Here is a 23,359-nt window from a genome sequence, read left to right on the forward strand (position 1 = left end):
TACAAACATAAAGACTTTATTGAATGCTGCTCAATTCCCCAAAGGTCTTTCATTACAAAAGTTTTCCACACAACTGCAATTGAAGAGATTGGAATGGTACTCTGATAAAAGATGTGAAAAATACTTGATCAAGTAAACAGACAAGACTTCTATTGTCAGCTTTCCACTGGGCAGAAACAGACTGCATTTTCTTGAAAGAACACAAGGAACTGTTCATTGACATCCTTCCCTCCCTCCTTACTAAAGACGGAATTAATAATCCCAATTTTGGTCTCATTCTTCAGTCCATGAGATGTTAAACCTAATGCAGAGCCCATCCCAGAGCACCACTCCGCCAGGCATCCTCGGGCTGATGAGGAGCATCATTGATGGGCTCTAGGGGAAGCTCCATCCTCAGCTGTAGCAGGAGGAAATGTCTAAGTAGCCCAGGGCCAGGAGGCAGCAAAACCAGGGTGGAGGCACTCACGAATGGGGAGCTTAGAGACACAGAGCACTGAACCTGGTGTAGTTGACCTTCCCTCCTTACCTTGCCTCATTCTAACATGAGCATTAGATAAATCTGGATCCAAATCCCATCAGGACTGCAAGGACAGCGCTGTATCCCAGCTCCTGCTGCCGCTGCCAGGGGCACATACCGAGTATCTCGAGTTACTGGTAACGTACCTTGGTTTTATTTGAGAAAATACAGCACAACTAGAAGCCTTTCCTATTGTCTTAACCAAAGTATGCAGCGATGTGAAAAGCACATAGAAAACAAGGAAAAATGTGTACAGAGCAAACTCTACCACCTATGTGCAACACAATCAGAAATTCAAGTCATAATTCTCACCACTCCCGGAAGAATTTCACTCATTAAAGGATGCTAATTCAGGCCTAGGAAACGCTGGAGGTGACAGGATACCGATAATCAGACAGGTTTACAATATGCTGTGGTACGACATCACTTACTTAACTGCTGTATTGAAACTCAGATCTTTACGTTTGCCAGAGGGAAATAAAAGTGGCTGCTGCTGTTATACTGATGAGGTTTCTCTTGCAAATCCTTACGTATCTCAAAAGGGTACAAAAGTGTGTGTCTGCCGAGCAGGGGCGCCCGGCTCTGTTACTTGGCACTTGTGCTGTGTGCGTTGAGCACGGTGTGGGAGCTGTTCTGCTTCTCTGCCATCGCCTTCTTCAGCTTTAACTCCTCCAGCTTTCTCCAAAGCTCTTCACGTTCCAACTCTTTCTTTTTCTCTCTGCAAAGAGCAAGGGATCAGTTTCAGATGTGTCTGAAGTGCGATGTGGAGACACAGCTACTTAAACCCCAAGATTCACATCTCATAGAATGGTTTGGGTTGGAAAGGACCTTAACACCATCCGCTTCCAAACCTCACCCTTGACCATGTCTACTAAGGCTCTATCCAACGTGGCCTTGAACACTGGCAAGGATGGGGCAGCCGCAGCTTCTCTGGGCACCCTGTGCCAGCACCTCAGCACCCTCACAGCAAAGAGCTTCTGCCTTAGATCTAACCTGAACTTGCCCTCTTTCAGTTTGAATCCATCACCCCTTGTCCTATCGCTACAGTCCCTGATGAAGAGTCCCTCTCCAGCATCCCTGTAGGCCCATAATTCCTCCTGGTTTTCTCCAGAGCTATTTTTAGTGGCAATTACAGTTTCCTCTGTTAAAAAATGAGTGCATGAACTGTATCTGTTAGTGGCAAAACTCTAACTTTGCTCCAGCAAACCCACCGAACTGCTGTAGTGTGGCTCTGCACAGATGACTGCAAGCCTAAGGAGGTTCTTTACATCCAAAGAAATGAAGGGACTACACATCTTTGGGGGAGAGAAGCACAGCTACTGCCAGGACACAGAGCATGATGCCCCAGCTGGCCTAGGACACCCTGCACCCCACCTCCCTACTCCAACAGCAGGTCACCAGGGTGAGGGAGAAATCTGAGCTATGAAGTATTCTCCAGCTCAGCTGTTCTCAGCCAAACCCCACCAAGAGCAGCAGACCCAGCACCAGGCAGCCCCTAACAGCCAGGCCTGGTTTGACCCCTTAGGAGAGGGTGGGCTCCCTGCCACAGTGCAGGATAAGCTGAGCCCTGCCTACTGCAACCTCCCACTGGTGGGCAGCTCCACATCAGAACTGCCCCAGGCACACCACGTAAGCTCTGTTTCTTTTCATCAACACATGTTTGGAAGCACTGGTCGATACCTTTGTCTTTCTGCCTTGTACGAGCTTGTGAGTTCATCGAAAAGCTTGCCATTCATTTCCATCAGGGTTTTCAGCACGTTGTACACCAGTGCCACAATGGTTCTGCAACACAAGGAACATGACCGTGAGGACACAAGATGCTCTTCGGTGAACAAGTGCTCAGTTTCCGGAAGATTCCGCTGAAAGATGAGTGACTTTGCGACACAAAATCCTCAACCATCACTTCCTCTGGAAATTAACAAGTTGCACATGTAAACACTCTGTTTAACCTTAAAATCCCAATTCTTGTCATTGCACAGGGTGTAATTACCAGTGCTGCGGCTGCACTATGAAGCCATTCACTTACGTTCACATTTAAACCGGGTTTTGACAACTGTTTGATAGGATTTGAGTAAGGAAATATGAGAGTCCAGAAAAATCAAACTCCTCCTGGCTCACAGTGCCAGGCCAGGGCAGAGGGACCACAGGCGCGTGCTTTCACAGAGTCACTGAAAGGGCTTCTGGGAGCAGGGAGCTCTGCTAATGCAGGCTCCGTTCAGGAACCAAATGGAGACCATTGGATACCAGTTCCCAGTAAAGGACCTTCCTTTCCTTAAGCAGCTTGAGCAATAGTGGTTGTGTCCTGCATGGCTGTCCCTGTTTCCACCTTGGGCATTAATCTTCTCGTGTGAAAGCAGTTGTATTTCAGTAAATTATCTCCACTATGGGGGTGGTTATCTCCTATACACTCACTCAATTACACAGAGATGCAAAACCAGCAATCAAATAGCAATGAAGAAGGCGCCCAGCATTAAGCTTAACACTGATGAAAAGAGACGAGAGTCTTCCCGTCTTTTCCCTCGCCAGCAGTTCACCAGCACTCAGCAGCATTGAGTGCAAGGCTGTGGAGCAGGGAAGTCTTGAGAAATGAGTGAAAGAACCACCTAAGGAAGCAGCCAGAGGTCCAGGTTTGCTTTTTCCATGCTCTCTGTCCACTGTGGCACTATGAAATCTCCCAGCTGCACATCAGAGGCCTTACCCTCATTCAGAGCACACCTCTGCACTGAGCCCAGCCACACACCCAGCTTTGAACACTGGCTTTCATATGGTTTGAAGACAAAACTTACTCAGGGCGTTGGCTTTCTCAGAGGAAAAGCGTGGTTTTGAGCCAGTAGCTAAGGCTGTATCAGACAGACAGATAGGAGCATGTTTCTCTGCCCTCCAAAACAGATTAAGCCCCAAACTTTCTTCCCCAAACTTCCTCAACATACACAATGATCCTGGGTCTCCCACTTCCTTCATACAGAGCAGCTTCCATCTGCAGTCAGGAAAAGAGGGACATCCTTCACATTTGTTGAGATCCCAAGTATTATCAATGCTCCAAGAACTCGTTTATATTCAGGCCCGGCTGATACATGTGCAGCTACACACATCACCTGCACAGATCCAGAATGACTTCAGAGCCTCCAAGGGCTTAAAGCAGGGCACCAGATTCACTCTGGAGTTCCAGGACTACCTGCCTACCCTGGCTTTTGAGCTTCGTATGAGCTTTATGGGTTCAAATGACCTTTGTACGAGCTTTACCTCCTGCAAATGGACTTGCAGCTCAATGCAGGATGCTGGACAGGAGCAAACTTGCTCTTTAGTATTTCAGTGGGATTACTGCTTACTTTCAAACGTGATATACAATTACTAGTATTTAACTTCTGCCATTAAATGTAAGGTGAAGCAGTCACTCCTTTCTCACTAGCACCCTTCATAGTGGTAGGCATTGCTCTTCTCTGAGTGTATCCTGCCCCCTGCTTATCCCACTGGCCAGCAATAACTCCATCTTCTTATGGAGACGCTGACAGGAGTTTGTTGAGCTGAAGTAGGAAAGGACAGCAAAGTATAAATACAGCAGAAGCATCCTCTGGAGATGATACTGGTCTAAGTAATAGTAATTTGCATTTTTCATTAAGGTGTAAGACTAAATGTGATGACAGGATGAAGAGCAGCATCCCATTTCCTCGTACTTTCCCAGTAAATTCCAGGTCTCCATCATAACATTGCAGAAGAGCGAAGACATGCTATTGCCAAAATCATTTAGCACCCATCATCTCGGTGAGCTCACCTGATTTAAGTCAAAACAAAGTCCTATTTACAAGCTTCTCAGCTAAACCTGACCCAGCAGCCAACCGATTTATGGTACCATAGCTGGACTTAAACATTACGTACGGATTCCAATGTTCTTTGGAAATCTTGTACAAACTGCCAAACATAATGGGTAGGATTTTATCAATGTTCTCCTCGATCAGGCTGAGGATATATTCATTATTCCAGAAGTACAAAGCTCTTTCCGCAACCTGAAACACAAAGTTTAGGGGTCAGCAGCCACAAAAGGTGAGTTACTGCAAGTTCTTCTTTTGCTTTTAATAGTCTTTTTTACCTGAAAATGGGAACTTGACACACACTTGGATATTTGCTTAAATAAAGGCTCTTCTATCTTTTTGAACTGTGTCGGTTCTATTACATCTAAGATTTCTTCAATTTCACCTAAAAACATGACCTGTTGGTATAAAAGAAAGACATCAAAAAGCATGAGAGTGTTTTATACCACCTCTGTCAACAGAACCAAGCCAAACAGCTCATACATCAGCTCAGGAATCCTGCCAAGAATGCTGCAACCGTGTGTGTCAGACAGCCACGGGCAGCATTTGATGTCTTCAAGCCTGGCTGCAGGGATTTCTGTCACCAGAGCTCTCCAAATGGGCTTAGGAAGTGAGAAATAGTTCATTCCAGGTTTAAATTACAACCAGCACTAGGGTGGGTGCCACAGGAGACTTTATGAACCCTCACATGACGAGGGACAATGGCATTAAGGGACCCTGCTCTTAAAGAGCTGTTGGGGGGTGGGATCTGGTGGCATCAATCAAACTCCTGATCTTCAAGCTCATCTTGACTACATAGAAGAAAACAGAAAAGAAGAATTTCCCAACAGCACTAAAAGCTGTGTTTGTACTATGGAAAAAGAACATGCATTCTTCACTGGACACCTGCTATCTCAAGTCCTGCATCAGTGTCACATTGCAAGTGACTATCTCCAACCTGCTCTTTACCTAGTAAGAGACTTCTCACATCAAAATACTTTCCCCATAGGGTATCTTTATTAGAGTACAACCAATAATATGGTTTAATGTGGTAACGCCACACTAAGAGCAGACATACAAAAAGCCTGCACCGAGTTAACATGACAGCATCTCAAGAAGCTCCAGGAAGTGCAAGACTGCTGCAGGGTCCCCCTGGGAAGCAGGGCAGAGGTACCTGCCCCTGCCCCGCTGCCCTGCACAACACAGCAGGCACCACACCACCAGAAACGAGACAAAACCAACCTCTTTCTGACTGCACGTTTTTGGCCAAAATTTGAGCAGTCCTCTGATGACCTACATTAAAAACACAGACAAGTTAAAGCAGAACAAGTTTATATCACATACTGGCGAAGATTTAAACAAAACAGGAAAAAAAAAAAAATCACCCCAAAAGAGTTTGGTTTTCCTCTTTTCTTTACCCAGAGGTTGAATGAAAACTGAATACAGGTAAATGTAGCTCCACTGGAAACAAATACTGTGCTGTCTCATTTCATATTCATCAGGTGTAGGTTATCAGGGTAATTCAGACCCTGATCGCTTCACAGGTCCTTGATTATCTGGTCACACTCCATGCCCTTAGGCTGCAGCACCTCCCATATGGAGACAGGCTGAGAACATTGGGGCCGTTCAGCCTGGAGAAGAGAAGCTGCGTGGAGGCCTCAGAGCAGCTTCCAGTGTCTGAAGGGGGCTACAAGGGTGCTGGAGAGGGACTCTTCATCAGGGACTGTAGCGATAGGACAAGGGGTGATGGGTTCAAACTGAAACAGGGCAAGTTCAGGTTAGATCTAAAGCAGAAGCTCTTCCCTGTGAGGGTGCTGAGGCGCTGGCAGAGGGTGTCCAGAGAAGCTGTGGCTGCCCCATCCCTGGCAGTGTTCAAGGCCAGGTTGGACAGAGCCTTGGGTAACGTGGTCTAGGGTGCCTGTGGCAAGGAGTTGGAACTGGGTGACCTTTAAAGTCCTTTCCAACCCAAACCATTCTATGATTCTACACATATTGACAGGATCCTGGTAACACTGGATTAAAGAAAAACATGAATTTAACTCTCCTGTAGCTAGATTTCCCATAGTATCTTTTGCCTTTACTTGTCTATGCTTTGGGGAACCCCTGTCTTGGCATCAAGGCTTGAAGCCTGAGCACAAGCGGTATATGGTGACTGCACTGCAGGGGAGCCATTGGTCTCCATCACTTCCTCTGCTCTTCCGGAATGGGAAATAGGAAGGACTGAAAACTCACAAGAGGTGAACTTGCAGGGAAAACAGATTTCAGTATCTACGCTGGAAACTATCTTACACAAGACGGGAAGAAAACCTTTGGGATGCTGAATTAGAAAGTACAGCCCCAAGAAGAGCGGGGGGAGCACAACAAACAGAGGCTGGGGGCCTGTCTCCTAGAAACAAACATCTGACGTGGTATCTGAATGACAAAATTAATGCTGGCTAAAAAAAGCACTGTAACTGTATGCTTCGGAAGCAGAAACATTCTCAGAGCCTCAGAAGTGTTCATCGGAGGCAAGGACATCTCTTTCTGTGATACAACACCCAAGTGATCGCACCCAGCCAGAAAACTTCAACTATTAGAACGCTGCAGCACCTCCTGTATGCAGACGGGCTGAGAACACTGGGGCCCTTCAGCCTGGAGAAGAGAAGCTGCGTGGAGACCTCAGAGCAGCTTCCAGTGTCTGAAGGGGGCCTATAGGGATGCTGGAGAGGGACTCTTCATCAGGGACCGCAGCGACAGGACAAGGGGTGATGGGTTCAAACTGAAACAGGGCAAGTTCAGGTTAGAGATAAGGCAGAAGCTCTTCCATGTGAGGGTGCTGTTTTTTGCCATGTTGATGTTTTTCCCCAGCTCCCAGCTGTTCTATTCACAACTCGGGGTACTGCCAAGGTGGCTTTCCAGAGATGAGCCTGGATCAGGCAGTTCTACCCAGCTGGCTGAATGGTGCAGGCAGCTGCAATGCCAACACCAGTGCCTGAAGCAGGAGCAATCAGCCCCAAGGGTGACAGCTTTGCCTTTGTCTGTGAAGGGGAGGAGAAATGTGAAGCTCCCCCATTTCACTGCCATCACCTGATGGGGCAAGCCTTCACTCCTTCACTTCTATAAATGAAGCAAGCCAAAAAACTTCAGACAAGCACATTTACCAAAGCAAAGCTGTGAGAAGCCACCAAACACCCCAATTGGAACATGAATTTACCGCTCTTGAAAGCATAAAGCTGAGCCCACTGGAAGAGTCCAGTCTCCAGCACTTGTTATTGTAAGAGTGCTGAATATACTTTGCTACAGAGACTCATACTCTCAATAATGTGATCAGAGTATAAGAGGGCAGACCTCAACAAGATACGTAACTCCTTGCTCCTGAGAGAGGGCATCAGCTTCGAGCTTGACTATGCTATATGTTAAAGGCTTATATATGCTCATTTACGTTCAAAGATTGTATTCAAAGGAACATTCAACATGAATGTGGAGCTGAGATCTTGCTGCTCATACTATGCAGAACTCCTAAGTTTAATGTTCTTTCCTGAGCTCACAAAGTGACTTACACCAGTAGGCACTGCCTAGAAACCTGATGTACAAGAACCACGTGGTTAGCCCGATTCCTTCAATGTAAAGGCCATTGCACTGAGCAGGGTTAGGTAACTCTTCCTGTCAAAGAAAGGGAGCTTGCTTCTCTGCAAACATCAGGATTGACCTAAGGCAGCCTCCCATAGCTACAAGAGCGTGCACCGAATGTCCTCTAAATTGACCCAGAGTGACAATCCATGCCAGAAAAATAACAGGAAGGTACTTGTGAAGGCAGCCTCTGATGGGCTCCTTAAAATATCCCTTGACCTAAAGTCAAAGAAAAACTTCCAGATGCTCTCTCATCAGCTGCCCCAAGATGTAACATTGCCTTTTCAAGCACTGCAGAAAGTCTGAGCTTTGCTTTCTTATCTGACCAACTTCTATTCCTTTATAAAGCGTCAGTTCTGCTCAGAGTAATGGCCAAAGCAAGCACAGGCAGCGACTCTGCAGTGAGTTAACCTTCCCTGCTCTGAATTTATCTTTACTGATCAAGAGGCAGCCATAACCATCTGTATCATCCAGCCTCAGATTTGCACCATGGCACTCCTGTTTCAAAAGCACTGCCTTCTTCACTGTCAAATGGGCTTGGATCCTGCACCGCAGCTCTGTGCATTCGGATCATTTAATTCAATTTCACAGGTCTCCATGTAATACTGCCCATTTTCTGCTCACATGTCAGCTGTCAAGATGCCTGGGTGGTTTGATCACTTGGCTTAAGGAATAAGGCTCACACAGTTCCCTTCTCCTTGCCCTATCCAACAAATGAAGCTTATTGACCACTGTAGCTGGCAACACTGCAGTGCAGAGGGAAAGAAAGTGCTTCAAGGAGACAAGGCACATTTACAGCCAGGTCAGCCACCTTCCACCACCTACAGAGCAACTTTTCTGATGAGGAACACCAATACTTAATACACGCAGGGATAGGAAAAGGGGAAGCCACTTTAAACTGAAAGAGGGTGGATTTAGATTACATCTAAGGCAGAAGCTCTTCCCTGTGAGGGTGCTGAGGCTGCCCCATCCCTGCCAGTGTTCAAGGCCAGGCTGGACACAAGGGCTTGGAGCAACCTGCTCTAGTGGAAGGTGTCCCTGACCGTGGCAGGGGTTGGAACTGGATGACCCTTAAGGTCCTTTCCAACCCAAACCATTCTATGGTTAATGGATGTGCAGAAAACAAGCTTTCACTGCAATGCCAGTGAAGATCCACACTGTTCCCACCGAGCTGTTCATCTTCTTTTTCTTATGCTGAAAAGCATAAGCTTTTCATTTTCCTGTTACAAAAAGGGATTTAAATATCAACTTACCAAAGGATTTAAACATCAGCATACCCCCAGATGGAAAGGTTTCCAAGTGCCCAACTAAATCCAGTTTCTATTGTGGCTGGTCTGACATCAGCCCTTGTCCCCAGAGCTGCTGCACTGCCCCGAGCTTGTGCTCTTCTTTGCAGGCATTGCCAAAGCCCCAGCACAAAGAAGTGCTGCAAACCCCTTTGAGCTGAGCTGTCAGTGTGGATCACAGAGATTCAGCCTGGCAAGAGCCTGAAGCACCTGTACAGCTGCTGAGAGGCACCCCGGGAACTGAAGGGACAGCACAGGAACATTCAGAAATCAGAGTCCTTCCTGCCTAAATGAAGTGCTGTTTTTCTTTCCAACTTTTATTTTGGGATTGTTTATTCCCTAAAATATTTCAGCTTCACGCAGTGGCTGCGCACAAGCCACCAGCACCAAGAATACTGGGATTCTAGTTGTTACCAGGAGGGAAGACAGTTGTTACAGGCTTTCTCATACAAGGTGATCTGCATGATAGCAGTGGTTTGAATGTCGAGTTACATTTGTGCCTTATCTTGGTCACAGGTTGAGAGGTAACTGCCCTTTCAAACCCTGTTCTAGAGTAAAAACACCCCCCCCCCCCCCCAAACGGCTCTGGCTCACGAAGGCGGCACAGACAGCATTGCTCTGCAACTGCAGCAACTGACACTGCAATATTTAGGTGAAAGTAAAAATAGAAACCCATCCAACTCAATAGCACACTTACAGGCTCTGTTAAAGTTGTATCTTTTTCCAGGAACTGTACAACACAATAGGCGAGCTGGAATGGAAGGCAGATGAGTAGTTAGTTTAAACAAACACTGTTTAGACACTGCAGCATAACTAAATATCACAGCTTATAATGGAAGCACTTAAGATCGGGGCAAAGGGGGACCCAACCCAAACCCCACCACACAGTCAGTTTGAGTTCTTCCAAACTAAACAGAACAGCAATTAAAGCAGCAAGATATACAGGCCTGCTCTATCTTACTAAAGCTTTCTGCATACCAAAACCCTTCCTTTTTTTTTCCCCTCCCTCCCCCCATCCTGGAAGAGAATCACTTTGAAGCTTGACAGACATTTCCCCAACTCAAATCCAGTATCCAGACAGACTTTCTCTCAATGTATTATGTTAAATATCTATAGTAAGATACATTTCCTGTATTAACATTGCAAAACTGAAATTTCAAACATCTATACCAAGATTAAAAAAAGGTGGTATTTTCAGTCAAAAAAAGGAAGTTTTATAACGGGTCTGACTGAACACACATTGCTCGATGTCTAGACACATCCAGCACACAACAGCTGGCAGTGAGATTACAGGCAATAGCACTGGAAGGTGTTGCACGGCCACAAGAGATGAGGCAGCCAAACAGCCTATCCTGAGCAATGGTCAGCAGCAAACACTCATGAAGAGTGTCTGAAGGAGGGGAAGCAAAATGTCATCAAGTTCCCAGCACCCTCTCCCAGCCTCTGGTGAGTCCTGTCCAGGAAAGTCTTCTTAGGCCAAAGTGTGATACTGGGTTATCCAATTCTTGTTTAGTTACTCAGCACATAGTCAAGTAACTAACCAACCATACCTCTGCCCATTACACAAACTGTACACGGACCCTGTCACTGAAGTAGTTACAATGCCAGATTCCATTAAGACCGAGTTTAAGAAGTCACAATCTTTTTCATCTCACAGTATGAAGCAAAGACAAAGGTTATGGACATGTACTACCTACACTGACATTGCTATACTTAGGATGCTTGAATTCAAGCGTCACCTCTCTCTTTTTTTCCTCTGTCATCCCAAAGCTGATAATTGCAATTCTGTAATTACAATTCTATAATTACAGCAGGTCTAATTTACTTCTGTTACCCTTAGGCTAAGGATGCATACGTGTAGCTTCAACAAATAATAAATGTCACACTTTAATCTCATAAAATCCCACTCCATGTATTGTGCAGTAATGCTCTATTGTTCACAGACACAAAGACTCAAACTTAATTCAGCTTTAAGGCTTTAACTTTTGAGAATAGGCTAAACCTGTACTGTACAAAGCAATCAGACCACCCCTGCCCGCAAAGCTGATGCGATGCTGGTCTCCACCTCCAGGATAATACAAACCCAGAAAACACTCAGTGCTGAAACTGCACGGGGCAATATTGCGGTATGACAGCAGAGGGGCATAGCCTGGTCAGCAAACCAAATGCTACTTTGGGTACATTCGGTACAGCTGAATTAACAGGACTCTTTCAGGTAGCGATGAACGTAACGTGATGTTAAACACGCCACAGCAAAGAGGCCGGCGTGCTGCGCCGATCTGCCAGTGAGAGGACCTTTGGCAAGCCACTGGTCCCTTCCTTAACACTGATTCATTCAATGGAGCAGCCTACTGCACAGCAATAAGCCACAAAGACAAGTGATTTAATTAACTTAAAACTTTATAGGAGAATCAGGAATTAACTTGAGCTCTGACTCAATCCTGTTTGTAACTCTACAGTCATAATGACTTGCTTTAATTAGGAACTCATTTCCTTATATCATTGGCCTATAAGGAGCTGTATTAGTGAGTTAAGTTAACAAAGCAAGTTTTTAATTAGCCACAGCAGAACTGCAAGTCTGCATCAAATGGATTCAATACTCAAGTGCCATACGTCTGGAAAGGACACAGGTTATTCCTCAAATAAAAAGCTGAATCTCTGTGCAAGTATAAGAATGGGGCAAATGAACTGCAGCATTCTGACAGTGTGTCAGGACCTACATAATTCCTAGCTGGATTGATCCAGAGAGCTATTAGCCATCTCTGCCATTTATATCCAACATTCTCCTCCCCTCCCTGTCACTGGTATGGCTTTAGGAATACAAAAGCACTTCTTAAGTACATACCTGGCCATCCTCGAGGTTCCTTTATGCACAGCATTCAGGTTACATAAAGGAATTGATAACAGCACAAGGTCCTGAGATTAAATGAAGCTTAAAGTGTGACGAGACAAGCCAGCAAAAAAGCTTCTCACTTCAGTTGACGTGACTTTGACTCACCGTTACATTCTTTCACTCTTAATACGTGATAAATATTATCTCAAAAGTAACATTCAGACATAAGATCTGTAAGATTATTTTTAAGAGTGACCAAATTTGCAGATATTTTGGGGTATTGACAGAACACCACATTCAGACTTCCTTAATTTCAAATGCAAATACAAAACTCCCCCCCATAATAATAGGCAAAAGCTTACCTGTGCATGGAACAAAGCTAATCCCTTTGCAGTATGCATGGGAATCAGAACTTTCATAAGGAACTGTTTGTGTTCTGCTTTCAGTGGCAGTGCAAAGCCATTGATAATACTGAAAACAGGAATAAGCAGGGTTTATTTTTCATAAAAACCTATTTTTCCCAGCAAGTCAAGAATTTATGTCAATTCAAGAGATGCCCCATTTCTGATTCCATTTCTAAACCCAGTTATTTTGAAGCCATAAAACAGCTCTACATATGCATAACCTTTAAAGTGTTGGTATCATGGGAGTTTAGACTTTTAGTAGGAATACCCAAGAACCACAGCAGGAGTCAAATAATGCACGTTAGATGAGCTGAAGCATTTTGATTGGGACCTTGACTAAGTAAAACCATCCACAGTAAGCCTTGCTGTCTTAACTGTAATGCTGAGACAGATGCATGAGGAAGCTGATCCATTCCACCCACAACCACAAACCACTTGCAGAGAAAGAGACGCTGTGGCATATGGTTTGGAACTATTTTAACAGTGCAGTTTGAGGCTATTGAACAGCCCTCCCCTCCAAAAACAACATTCAAAAGTTCTCACTGATTCAGTAATCTCCTTTCTAAGAGTTGAGCAAAAATTCTTCAGGAAGAGGTTGGGGTTTCTCTTCCCCCTACATCTGAGATAAATCCGAGAAAACAAGGGCATTCCTGTCATTTGCTTTTCATGACAATTTGTTCCACAACAAACTGGTTGGGTTTTGGTTGGATTTGTTTCACAATGGCTGGATTTTCAGTTAGACCAGTAATAAAGTTTTCTACTGTAAAATGTGTGTACCAGTTCTGGAAACACAGTAAAATATTACCATAAAAACCTTCAAAGTTAAAGATTTGTATTAGTGAAATAATGTCAAAAGAAGATAACTCAACCCCCCACCCCCAGCACTTATAAGGCTTTCCTGAAGAGAATTTAAAGAAAACCAGCCTGCTGAAGATTAAAGCATTTCACTCAGCATGAGGACAAAAGTTAACATTCATTTTTGGAATCCAGAAACAAGGGGAGTTGGAACTGGATGATGTTAAGGTCCTTTCCAACCCTAACTATTCTCTCATTCTATATAGAAGACAAGGAAGAGTAGATATTCCTGACAAACAAGGAGCCTTACAGTCATCTGTAAAACTTGCACCAAACCAGAGTAACTTACACTCTATACCTTCATTTGATATTCACATGGTAACCCAGATGCAGTATCAGACCAGTGACTGCACTTCACTGCTCATTACTGTAGTATTCCTCTTCCCCTCCATTCCCAAAACAAGAAAGCAGAAGCAAACACCCACAACGGTTTGTATTTGTCAGATCAAACTTACCTTCCTAATATCTCAAGGAGTTCAGCAACACCATTGAAATGCTCTGTTTCGTATATAAACCTGTTGCAAAAAGAGACATCAAAATAGAGGATCAGAGATCCCAAAGAAACCATAAAGGCAAGATACAATATTCCTCAACCTGGTCACACACACGCAGAGCATACCTGAGGAAAATGTTGTTGATCTGTTTCCTGATGAATGCTCTCAAACCGAGGAATTTCCCGTAGATTCGATGAAGAACTGTCTTTAGGAAATCACGTTCTCGTGGGTCTTCACTATCAAAGAGCTCCAACAACTTGAAATATGAAACTGAGATTTATTACTTCTGAAGGACTTCAATTTTGTTATGTTAGAACCAATTCAAGTATTAACTTTCATTTGCAAGTTGGCATTAGAAGAATTAGTTTAACCTAAAATCGTTTTTAGGTCAGTATTGTATCTTCAAAAGTAGATTTTTAATAAAGCTGCTCATTAAAAAAGAAAGAAACCACCAGCTTCATTCCCTTCAGAAGCCGGTATACAACAGACAAAGCAATTCCAACAACTATTGAAACCACCAGCTTCATTCCCTTCAGAAGCCGGTATACAACAGACAAAGCAATTCCAACAACTATTACACTATCAAAAGGAAAATTAAGAATGAGATTATCAGACTTTAGGGTAAGTGGTTTACACTTAAGTGAACCAAGTCTGTGGTACTGCTCATCTCAAAACACTACTTGTCTTGAAGGTTAAGCAAAACCATTCCCGTAAGAGAAATGTAACAATTAATAATTTAATATGGAGGGGGTCATAAAAGAAGCATAAGATCCATAACTATTAACCAATTCTAATGCCACAAGCAGCTAAGAAGATCTCCCACCCGTTGTTTTCTTGTAGAAAGTCTGCCAAGGAATGACCATACCCACTCGAAGACATCAAAAGATATTCCCATCCCACTACAGACCATTACTGTAGTGATTTCATTTCCCCTGTGGATCCAAGTAAGAGCATGTTCAGAAACACTACCTGCACTATCTCAAGCAGTCCTCAGCCTCTGCTCAGTGTGGGTCTGGGGGCTCAGGTATGCCTACAGCAAGTAGCAGGAGGGACTGGGAACAGCTGTTCAGGAACTTCATTCAGGCTCATTTTTATATTTAGAAGGAATTTCTCAAGGTCACTACTACACTTCTCCCCCCCCCCCCCCCCATATATCTATAGATAGATAGATATCTCAGTTCATGCATTGTCTGTCTTGTACTATACAGAAAGATCAAGTGAAAGGTCAGGAATTGAAACACTGCAATGGGGCTTTTAAGAGCAACACGTCAATATTGGACACGCACAGCCAGAAGTTCAGCAGCTTCAGGCCTAAGTTTTTGTGGGGAAGTTGAACAAAATAGAGAAGAAGGTAACACTTCTAACCAAAAACAGTAAGACCAAACAAGTGGAAATTAAATGCAGCCACTGAAGGAGGGGAGGGAAAGCGCCCATCTATGTTTTTACTCTTCATTGCTATGCTGGCCTGCCAGCACTCACTGGAGGTACTGAGCTTTTCCTTAACAAACAAGTATTTTGACATGGTAAAAGAAAATCCCCACTGAGTAACCCTGGACAAAAGTCGTTATGGTATTCTACAGCCCAATTCCCTGAGAAGTTGTATTTAATATGAAATCTCACTTCACTCTCTAGCTTGTAATGACTTTGCAAGGTAAAGCATGATTTTCCTGTGTACTTTCTTCCTTGCTTCTCCTTCTCTAGTTAACACACAATATTAAAGAGAATGACACCATCTAATCACAAGTTAGCAGATGTTGGAACACATTTCATGTCCAATAAGTACATGAAGTTTTCCCATGATAAATCTATGACAAAACAAACATAAAAGCACTACAAAAATTCAATTAGCACATTGATGATTTGACTGCAAGTTACAAATCATTAAGAACACAACCTGTGTCTACAAATTACAACTACCTTCCATTGCAAAGCACTAAGGTTGATAGTTGAAGACAAAGTGTTTCTGAAGCCAGTAATTAGATCTCGTCTGTGTGGTACGATGTGCTGTTTATGTGGTGCTTGGCAGAAACCGCTGCTGGAATAACTAAAATTTAACCCTGTGTCAATGCGAAAGTTCCACTTTCTTAAGGACATGTCATAAGGACACAGAGCTGCTGCAGCAAGTCCAGAGGAGGCCATGAGGATGCTCAGGGGCTGCAACACCTCCCATATGGAGACAGGCTGAGAATATTGCGGCTGTTCAGCCTGGGGAAGAGAAGCTGCGTGGAGACCTCAGAGCAGCTTCCAGAGTCTGAAGGGGGCTACAAGGATGCTGGAGAGGGACTCTTCATCAGGGACTGCAGCAACAGAACAAGGGGTGATGGGTTCATACGGAACCAGGGCAAGTTCAGGTCAGATCTAAGGCAGAAGTTCTTCCCTGTGAAGGTGCTGAGGCGCTGGTACAGGGTGCCCAGAGAAGTTGTGGCTGCCCCATCCCTAGCACTGTTCAAGGCCTGTTCGGTCGGACAAGGCCTCGGGAGACACAGTCTTGTGTGAGGCATCCCTGCCCATGGCAGGGGTTGGAACTGGATGCTCTTAAAGTCCTTCCCAACCCAAACCATTCTATGATTGTACGATTCTAATATTCTCCTTGTCTGTACAGTCCATCTGGTAAGTTAAGCTGGAGAGGTGATCTTTAACTCCAGGGGTGAGAAAACTCTGTGCTTACCTGCTGTACAAACTTCTGGTCAATATACCGCTTTGCAATGCTAGGCTGAAAATCCGGGCTCTCCAAAAACCTCAGGAAGAATTCATACACCAACTATAAACATCAAAATGAAGAGTCTCAAGTTAGGAAGCGCACAGTAACACAGACCTCAGGCCCACCACCACAGAGTCAGTGGGGCTATTCACATGCTTAAAAGGTCCAAAGGGAAACCGAAGCCTGACACATCACTGCTTAATCACAGCCTTTACTGGAATTGATTGAAACAGTTACAGTAAGTAGCAAGAACACTAATTCCCAGAAGAATCAAAGTTTAGTAAATAAGTGACTGAAAATATCACTATTAGACAAAAAGCAAGTTTAGCTATTCCACAGTTATTTCATGTTCCATAAATTCGCATTTTCTTCTATATTAAGAATCTATTTTGTAGAAATAAGTTACCAAACACTTTACAGCACTGAGGGTAAAATTAAATGTTCCAACACCACGAAATTCCTGAAACACGTAAGAAAAATCTGCTCAGTGTTCCTGAAATTAAGTTACAGCTGAAAACTCCAAAAACGAAAAGTCATTAAAAAGCTGAACACAGAAACTGAAGGGTTTGGCTCAACATTAGGTTTCAATATCCTGGACACTCAAGTCAAACAACAGGACCCTCTGCAGATTTATCTTCATGTATTTAATCCTTTATATTTTGTAGTACATTATGTCTACTGAGTTCAAGTCCCCATTTGCTATGAAACCACAATACCCACAGATGGAAAAAGAGACAGGAGAGAGCGCTAGTGAGGGCCTGAGGTAGCAGAGAGACGCAAGAAGCCAGAGCACAAGTCCCGTATTTTGGGGTTTATCAATGCACTACAATGTAGTACAATGCACTACCATGGCAGATGTGTAAAATACACACAAGACACCGCTTAACCAAGACAGAATTGGGAGGAAACATGTTGTATGTCCAAATACATTAACAGCTGCTTATGTTCTCAACACCTATTCTTAACTCCATGTTAAGCTGGTTAGTAGTAATACTAAAATGCAAGTTAGATACATGAAGACATCACTGACTGGACTTCTAAATAACACCCACACAGAGCTGTGGTCATACCCACAGGCAGGCATCTGAACTATTACCGCACTGAGCTGAGAGCCAGTACCTGAGAAATTCAGGATTCTGAAGTTCACCTGAGAGAAGTGCTTGACAACACGTACTTTTTATCCAGAACACTTGAGATGAGTTACTTACACATAGCCTCACGGAGGGTATTGCTGTACCTGCAAAGCAGAAGCTCAGAAGCACAAGTTCCCCTTCACTCTCTCTTCCCCTCTGGCAGACGGTAACCAGAGCTTTTCAGATCAGCAGTTTACATGTATACAGATTTCATGTAACAATACTGTACTAAAACCTGGACAGCCTTAATTTGTCTTCTTGTGCATAAACACAGTAGCTGCACAAGAGACAACACAGGACAATATTTAAAAGCTTGGTAACAGACAATCCAGAAACATATTTCTAAGTATTACCATACTCCAGCCTCTGCCTTGGAAAGAGAGAACCCATGACTCTTTCATGTCTTCAGCAATCACTGCACAGACAGCAGGATCAAGTGCACCCTCAGCAAGTTTGCAGGTGACACCAAGCTGAGCGGTACAGTTGATGCACCCAAGGGAAGGGATGGGATCCAGAGGGACCTGGACAAACTTGAGAGATGGGCACATGTGAACCTCATGAGGTTCAACAAGGGCAAGTGCAAGGTCCTACACCCAGCTAAGGGCAAACCCCTCATATCAGTATGAACTGCAGGGCACCGTCCAATCCTACACATGCTTGAGGAAGCGTATTCAAACCTGACGGGATACACAGGTTTGACAGGATACAGCAGAATTGTCATGGGACAGAGCACCTTTTACAGGTGAAGACTAAATGGGTATGGTTCGTTTTCCCAAAAGTACAGGGAAGGGAAGGACAATTGTGGCTTCTTTCCATAAATAAATACAGGGACTGCAATAAATATCAAGGAGAACTAAGTTAAAGCATAGCGCTGTAACATCTTGGTACAAGCTGTCCAAGATTAAGTTTAGGCTATCAACTACAATGGCATCCAATGGAACATCTCGTCTATAAAACAGAACAAGTCAATACCAATCCAAGATCCTCCATACTTGATGACAACTTAAACTGTCACATGTCTCATTTCTGCTAGAGGAGAATATGCATTAGTAACCTTCTGGATGCTTCAGAGAAGCACATGCAAGTCCAGAATCATGACTGCTGCTACTGTTCTGAAAGACCTTTCAAACAGCATGCTCAAAAATCCAGTTTCTGAGCTGTAGCACAGGGAAGTTTTGTGCACTGTGGGAGCATTTATGCAATTCTGATGTGTACAGAATTGTCAAGCTTCCTGATAATCAGTACCACTGCTCCTACAGCAGGTACAGCTGGTAAAAGGTACCAAATAACTTTGGAAATCCTTGGGAAAGCCATGAAGCTTTACCTAGGGCATTTCAGGAAGCAGGCTGCAATGGCCACTTCTGGATAGTCAGCTTCTCCCTTCTCCTGCATACTGATGTTTGCAAACTTAAAATTATAACTATCACTAGAGACTACAAGGGGCCTACAAGGATGCTGGAGAGGGGCTCTTAATCAGGGACTGCAGCAACAGGACAAGGGGTGATGGGCTCAAACTGAAACAGGGCAAGTTCAGGTTAGATCTAAGGCAGAAGCTCTTCCCTGTGAGGGTGCTGAGGCGCTGGCACAGGGTGCCCAGAGAAGCTGTGGCTTCCCCATCCCTGGCACTGTTCAAAGCCAGACCGGACGGGGCTTGGAGCGACCTGCTCTAGTGGAAGGTGTCCCTGCCCGTGGCAGGGGGCTGGAACTGGATGCTCTTCAGGTCCTTTCCGACCCAAACCATTCTGTGACTCCATGAAACAAGAATGGATTCTATCCACAACTGATACTGACTGCTTTTACCTAAAACCAGAAAATGAGAGGCAGGTATGTTGAACCTCCTTGAGTTTAACCAAAGCATTATCATTGGAGATACTAAATCAGGGGAGGACTGTTGGATTTGGTCATTTTGGTTCTCAAAATCGGTTTGCTTGGGTCCAAAAAGTTATGCAATAACTCCTGTTACCTCTGGTGTTTCCATCTTCTTTCTCCCAGACATCACCAGAATGTTACTGCGTTAAGCAACCAATTCCACTAACCCTGCAACTCCCCAGGCTTCCAAATACACAGCAGCTGTAATGCCAACCTGTTCAACCTCGTTCGGCTGTTATAAACCATCTTGAGTGTTGCTTTAAAGCAACGCCTTCCAAATGGTACTCACGGTACTGAGTCTTAAGTTGTGACTACACACATTGGTAACTTACTAAGCCATTATCTAGCATGTTATTTTATAGAGACATGCCAGCAGATGCAACCAGAGAAGAATAAATATCCAGGTTTTTCTTTATTTATTTTCCAGACAACTGGTACCCAACTGCCACATCAAGACAGAAATATCCATACCTCCCCTTCCCAAGCAGGTCTTCAGACTACAGCAAAAGTAATAATGTGGTCTGTGGAAGGGAAGAGGAGTAAGGATTGTGCACACCACCTTCCTCATGCCCAAAATCTGATGCTTCAAGTACTTTTGTGCTACTGGAAGGCAAATAATAAGTTATCAAACTCAGTCTTCTACCATTCAATAGCACATAAACTGTAAAAGAAAGAGGAAAGCACAAACTGCTTCCATTGTGCTGAAGTGAGAAATCTATTGCAGGATGAACCACGAGTGCAGGAGAGGGAAATCCACAATCAATGACCAGACAGCCTGGCCAAAAGTCATTTAGAAAAAGGCTCCAAACCGGCCAAAAGTCATTTAGAAAAAGGCTCCAAACCTCTTTCAGTTTCTCTTAGATAAGCCTAAAGCACAAGTGAACTGGTCACAGAAAGCACAAGTGAACTGGTCACAGAAAGCACAAGTGAACTGGTCACAGAAAGCACAAGTGAACTGGTCACAGAAAGCACAAGTGAACTGGTCACAGAAAGCACAAGTGAACTGGTCACAGAAAGCACAAGTGAACTGGTCACAGAAAGCACAAGTCCTTTTCTACACAACGAACTATAGTTTACTTATGACCTGAAGTGACCCAACATGAACAGTTTTACTCCTGAGAGACAGGGGTATTTTGAAGTCAGATGATGCCACTACTGACTGTAAGGGACACTTTCACGGCCCTTACACCCTTCCACCTTGTCCTGATATTAAAGTCCTTTCCTATCCAAGCCATCCTATGATTCCATGACTCTGTAAAAGGATCGCATACCTGTATGTGGGGCCATGAGGCTTCAAGAGTTGGTTCGTCTTCTTCTGGATCAAAATCTGGATTATCACTAGGTGGAAGTGTTCTGAAAATATTAGAACTAATCTGCAAGAGAAGAGAATTTCATTGTATCACTTCTTATGCTTGCACAGGTCACGCTCAGCAAAGTGCTGCTGGTGTCCTCACATTATGTGAAACAAAATCGTATTTAAAAACCCCAATATAACAGATAAATATTTTAATGCCCTTTTTATTATCTCATCCCCCCCCCTTCAAAACTGCTAAATCCAAACAGCCAGAAGTCTGAAACACGCCAATGAAAATAATAAGAAAGTAACATTCGTCTTTCAACTGGGTTACAAGTTCGGAGCTGGACACGGTCACGTTTACGATTTTACTCTGAAACCAAGAACATTAAAAGAAAGTTGTAGTTTCCCCTTACAAAGATCAATTTTCAACTCTGTGTCACCAAGAGCTGGTTTGACTGGCACAGAGAAGCTGCGGCTGCCCCATCCCTGGCAGCGTTCAAGGCCGGGTTGGACACAGGGGCTTGAAGCAAGCTGCTCTAGGGGAAGGTGTCCCTGCTCGCGGCAGAGGGCTGGAACTGGATGATCTTAAAGACCTTTCCAACCCAAACTATTCCTAATTCCATAGAAAACAATAAATACAGCATGACTAGCCATTAATTATTTTAACAGAGCTCTCCACATCTAAGGCACACAACCCCCAAAACAGCTTTGATTTCAGAGTTCTTCACTTAATTTCAAGCTATTTCTCACTTTAAAGTCAGAACTGAAAAACTGTTTGCAATCTTTCACCTTTCATGATTTCAAGCTGTTCACAGTTTTGGGCAGTCAGAAATATATTAACAATTGTAAATGTCTGACTTAATACAGAGTAACTTTGGACAAAAACCTAAGAAAAATAGCTACCAAGTTACTTGAAGATGGAATTGTCAAATCCAATTCAAAAGGGCAAGTTTGAAAAGGTTTCTTTAGGGATTTTTTAAGTATACATTAGTTTAGAGAGAAGACCAACCTTTCAGATGGCAAAAGAAAAAGAAATGGCATCTCTTCTGCCAGATGTAACATACTGGATTTTAAGCCTCTTTATCATGAACAGAAGAGAACATAGAGTTCGTTTCTGCATTTTCAACTGGTTGTTCACTTGTAGCCCAACTTTTCTGACCATCTTTCAAACCCTTTATGCTTGTAACCAAATCTGCTTCAAATAGCTGCTAACCACCCAAGCCTATTGAGCACCACAGAAAATGCAAGTCTGCAGCAAGTGCTGCTGCACAGCTCCCAGGGAGTCTCCAAGGTGTTTGAAGAATGTGGCAAAAGGACTTGAAAAGATCCTGAAGTCACCCAGCTGGCTCTGCACTGAGGAATCAGCTGCCTCATTAAACAACATACAAAGCTATTGCATAAACTGACTTTTCATTTCCTCCTATGTGCCTCATCCTGTGTCATGTCACTGTCTGTACTGTTGGTACACGGTAAATCTGCAGACACCGCTGCTCTCTGGAGTAGAAGAGCTATGATGTTCTGTATGGATGGGCACTACAGCAGTCTCCTTGTTTACTGCATAGCAGGAAAAACCCAACCTGAAACAGTACAGTTGTCCTTTAAAGGGACTGGGGGCTCCGCAACACAAGAGAAACTGGGGGGAAAGAAGGAGGAAATAGGACTCTGGGAGAAGGAGAAGTTTAATCAAGCCCAAAATCCAAGGCTAGTTCTGTTATTTGATACTCTTAAGCAGGTATTCAACAAAACCATCAACATACAAGTCAGTCCCTTACAGAGGCTTCCCCACCTCTCCTTACAAGTCGTCTGGTAACAGCGCTTGAAAACACATCCTTATATTTCTAGAGGCATCTTGCTGAAATGGCCCAGTCAACCTTTGAGCACAGAACCTCGGTGTAGAGAAAACAACAGTTTCAAGGCCAAACCTAAGGTACTACCTACTGAACATACGTGTGCAGCAGAAACGAAGAGTAATACTCTTGGCCAGATCTGTAGAAAACTAATGCTATGATTTTCAGAGCATTCAGTGCTTCTCCTGGTACGATCAGCCTCCTGAGAACTAAGCATGAACTGGGTACAACTTTTATGTACAAGCCTGTCTCCCTAAACCCAGAGTCCATTTACTTCATTATGTTTTGAATACTTGGCTTCCTGTCTCCTTTGATTTTTTTCTAACGTCTTGCTAACAGTACTGATCAAAAATGTGGCTTGGGTTAAAACCCCCATTATTTTTCCATTGGCAAATTCTTCTCTATATCCTCTTACACTATTTAAAACATCCATTTTCTTTTGTAAGCGGGGTCTTATCCCAAAATTGTGATTTGAGAAATACAGATCCTAAAAGGCTTTTACAGCTGGAGAGGTTTCCACAGAAGCCCAGCATTAGCTTCCTCAACTAAATCTCAGAAAGCCTGGTGCCAGTGACATCTGAAAATGTGCTACTTCATGTATTAAGATACAGCAATTCCATTTTATTAGAACAAGAAAGAAAAATGTCCCTTATTATACTGGAGCAAGTTTAGAGGAGGCCACAGGGATGCTCAGGGGCTGGAGTACCTGCCGTATGGAGACAGGCT

At 43.9% G+C, this 23,359-nt stretch overlaps 1 protein-coding gene across 1 annotated transcript in view; it reads right to left on the reverse strand.

Annotated features, from left to right (window-relative positions):
• Nucleotides 1-23,359, reverse strand: part of PPP2R5A (protein phosphatase 2 regulatory subunit B'alpha) — a 45,895-nt gene continuing 22,536 nt past the window's right edge. Inside the window, exons 3-13 of the mRNA XM_061475448.1 lie at nt 20,761-20,862; nt 16,455-16,547; nt 13,912-14,042; nt 13,748-13,807; nt 12,396-12,504; nt 9,898-9,951; nt 5,548-5,598; nt 4,605-4,724; nt 4,394-4,521; nt 2,198-2,299; nt 1-1,235 (exon numbers count right to left, since the gene is read on the reverse strand). Of these exons, the coding sequence (XP_061331432.1) occupies nt 1,103-1,235; nt 2,198-2,299; nt 4,394-4,521; nt 4,605-4,724; nt 5,548-5,598; nt 9,898-9,951; nt 12,396-12,504; nt 13,748-13,807; nt 13,912-14,042; nt 16,455-16,547; nt 20,761-20,862 (1,083 nt within the window). The 3' untranslated portion in view covers nt 1-1,102. The remainder of the gene's footprint in view (nt 1,236-2,197; nt 2,300-4,393; nt 4,522-4,604; nt 4,725-5,547; nt 5,599-9,897; nt 9,952-12,395; nt 12,505-13,747; nt 13,808-13,911; nt 14,043-16,454; nt 16,548-20,760; nt 20,863-23,359) is intronic.

The sequence above is a fragment of the Pezoporus flaviventris genome, unplaced genomic scaffold (assembly GCF_033815535.1).
Source record: "Pezoporus flaviventris isolate CSIRO_AGI_PZ_B2104156 unplaced genomic scaffold, CSIRO_AGI_Pfla_v1 ptg000083l, whole genome shotgun sequence".
In the NCBI taxonomy this organism is placed as follows: domain Eukaryota; kingdom Metazoa; phylum Chordata; class Aves; order Psittaciformes; family Psittacidae; genus Pezoporus; species Pezoporus flaviventris.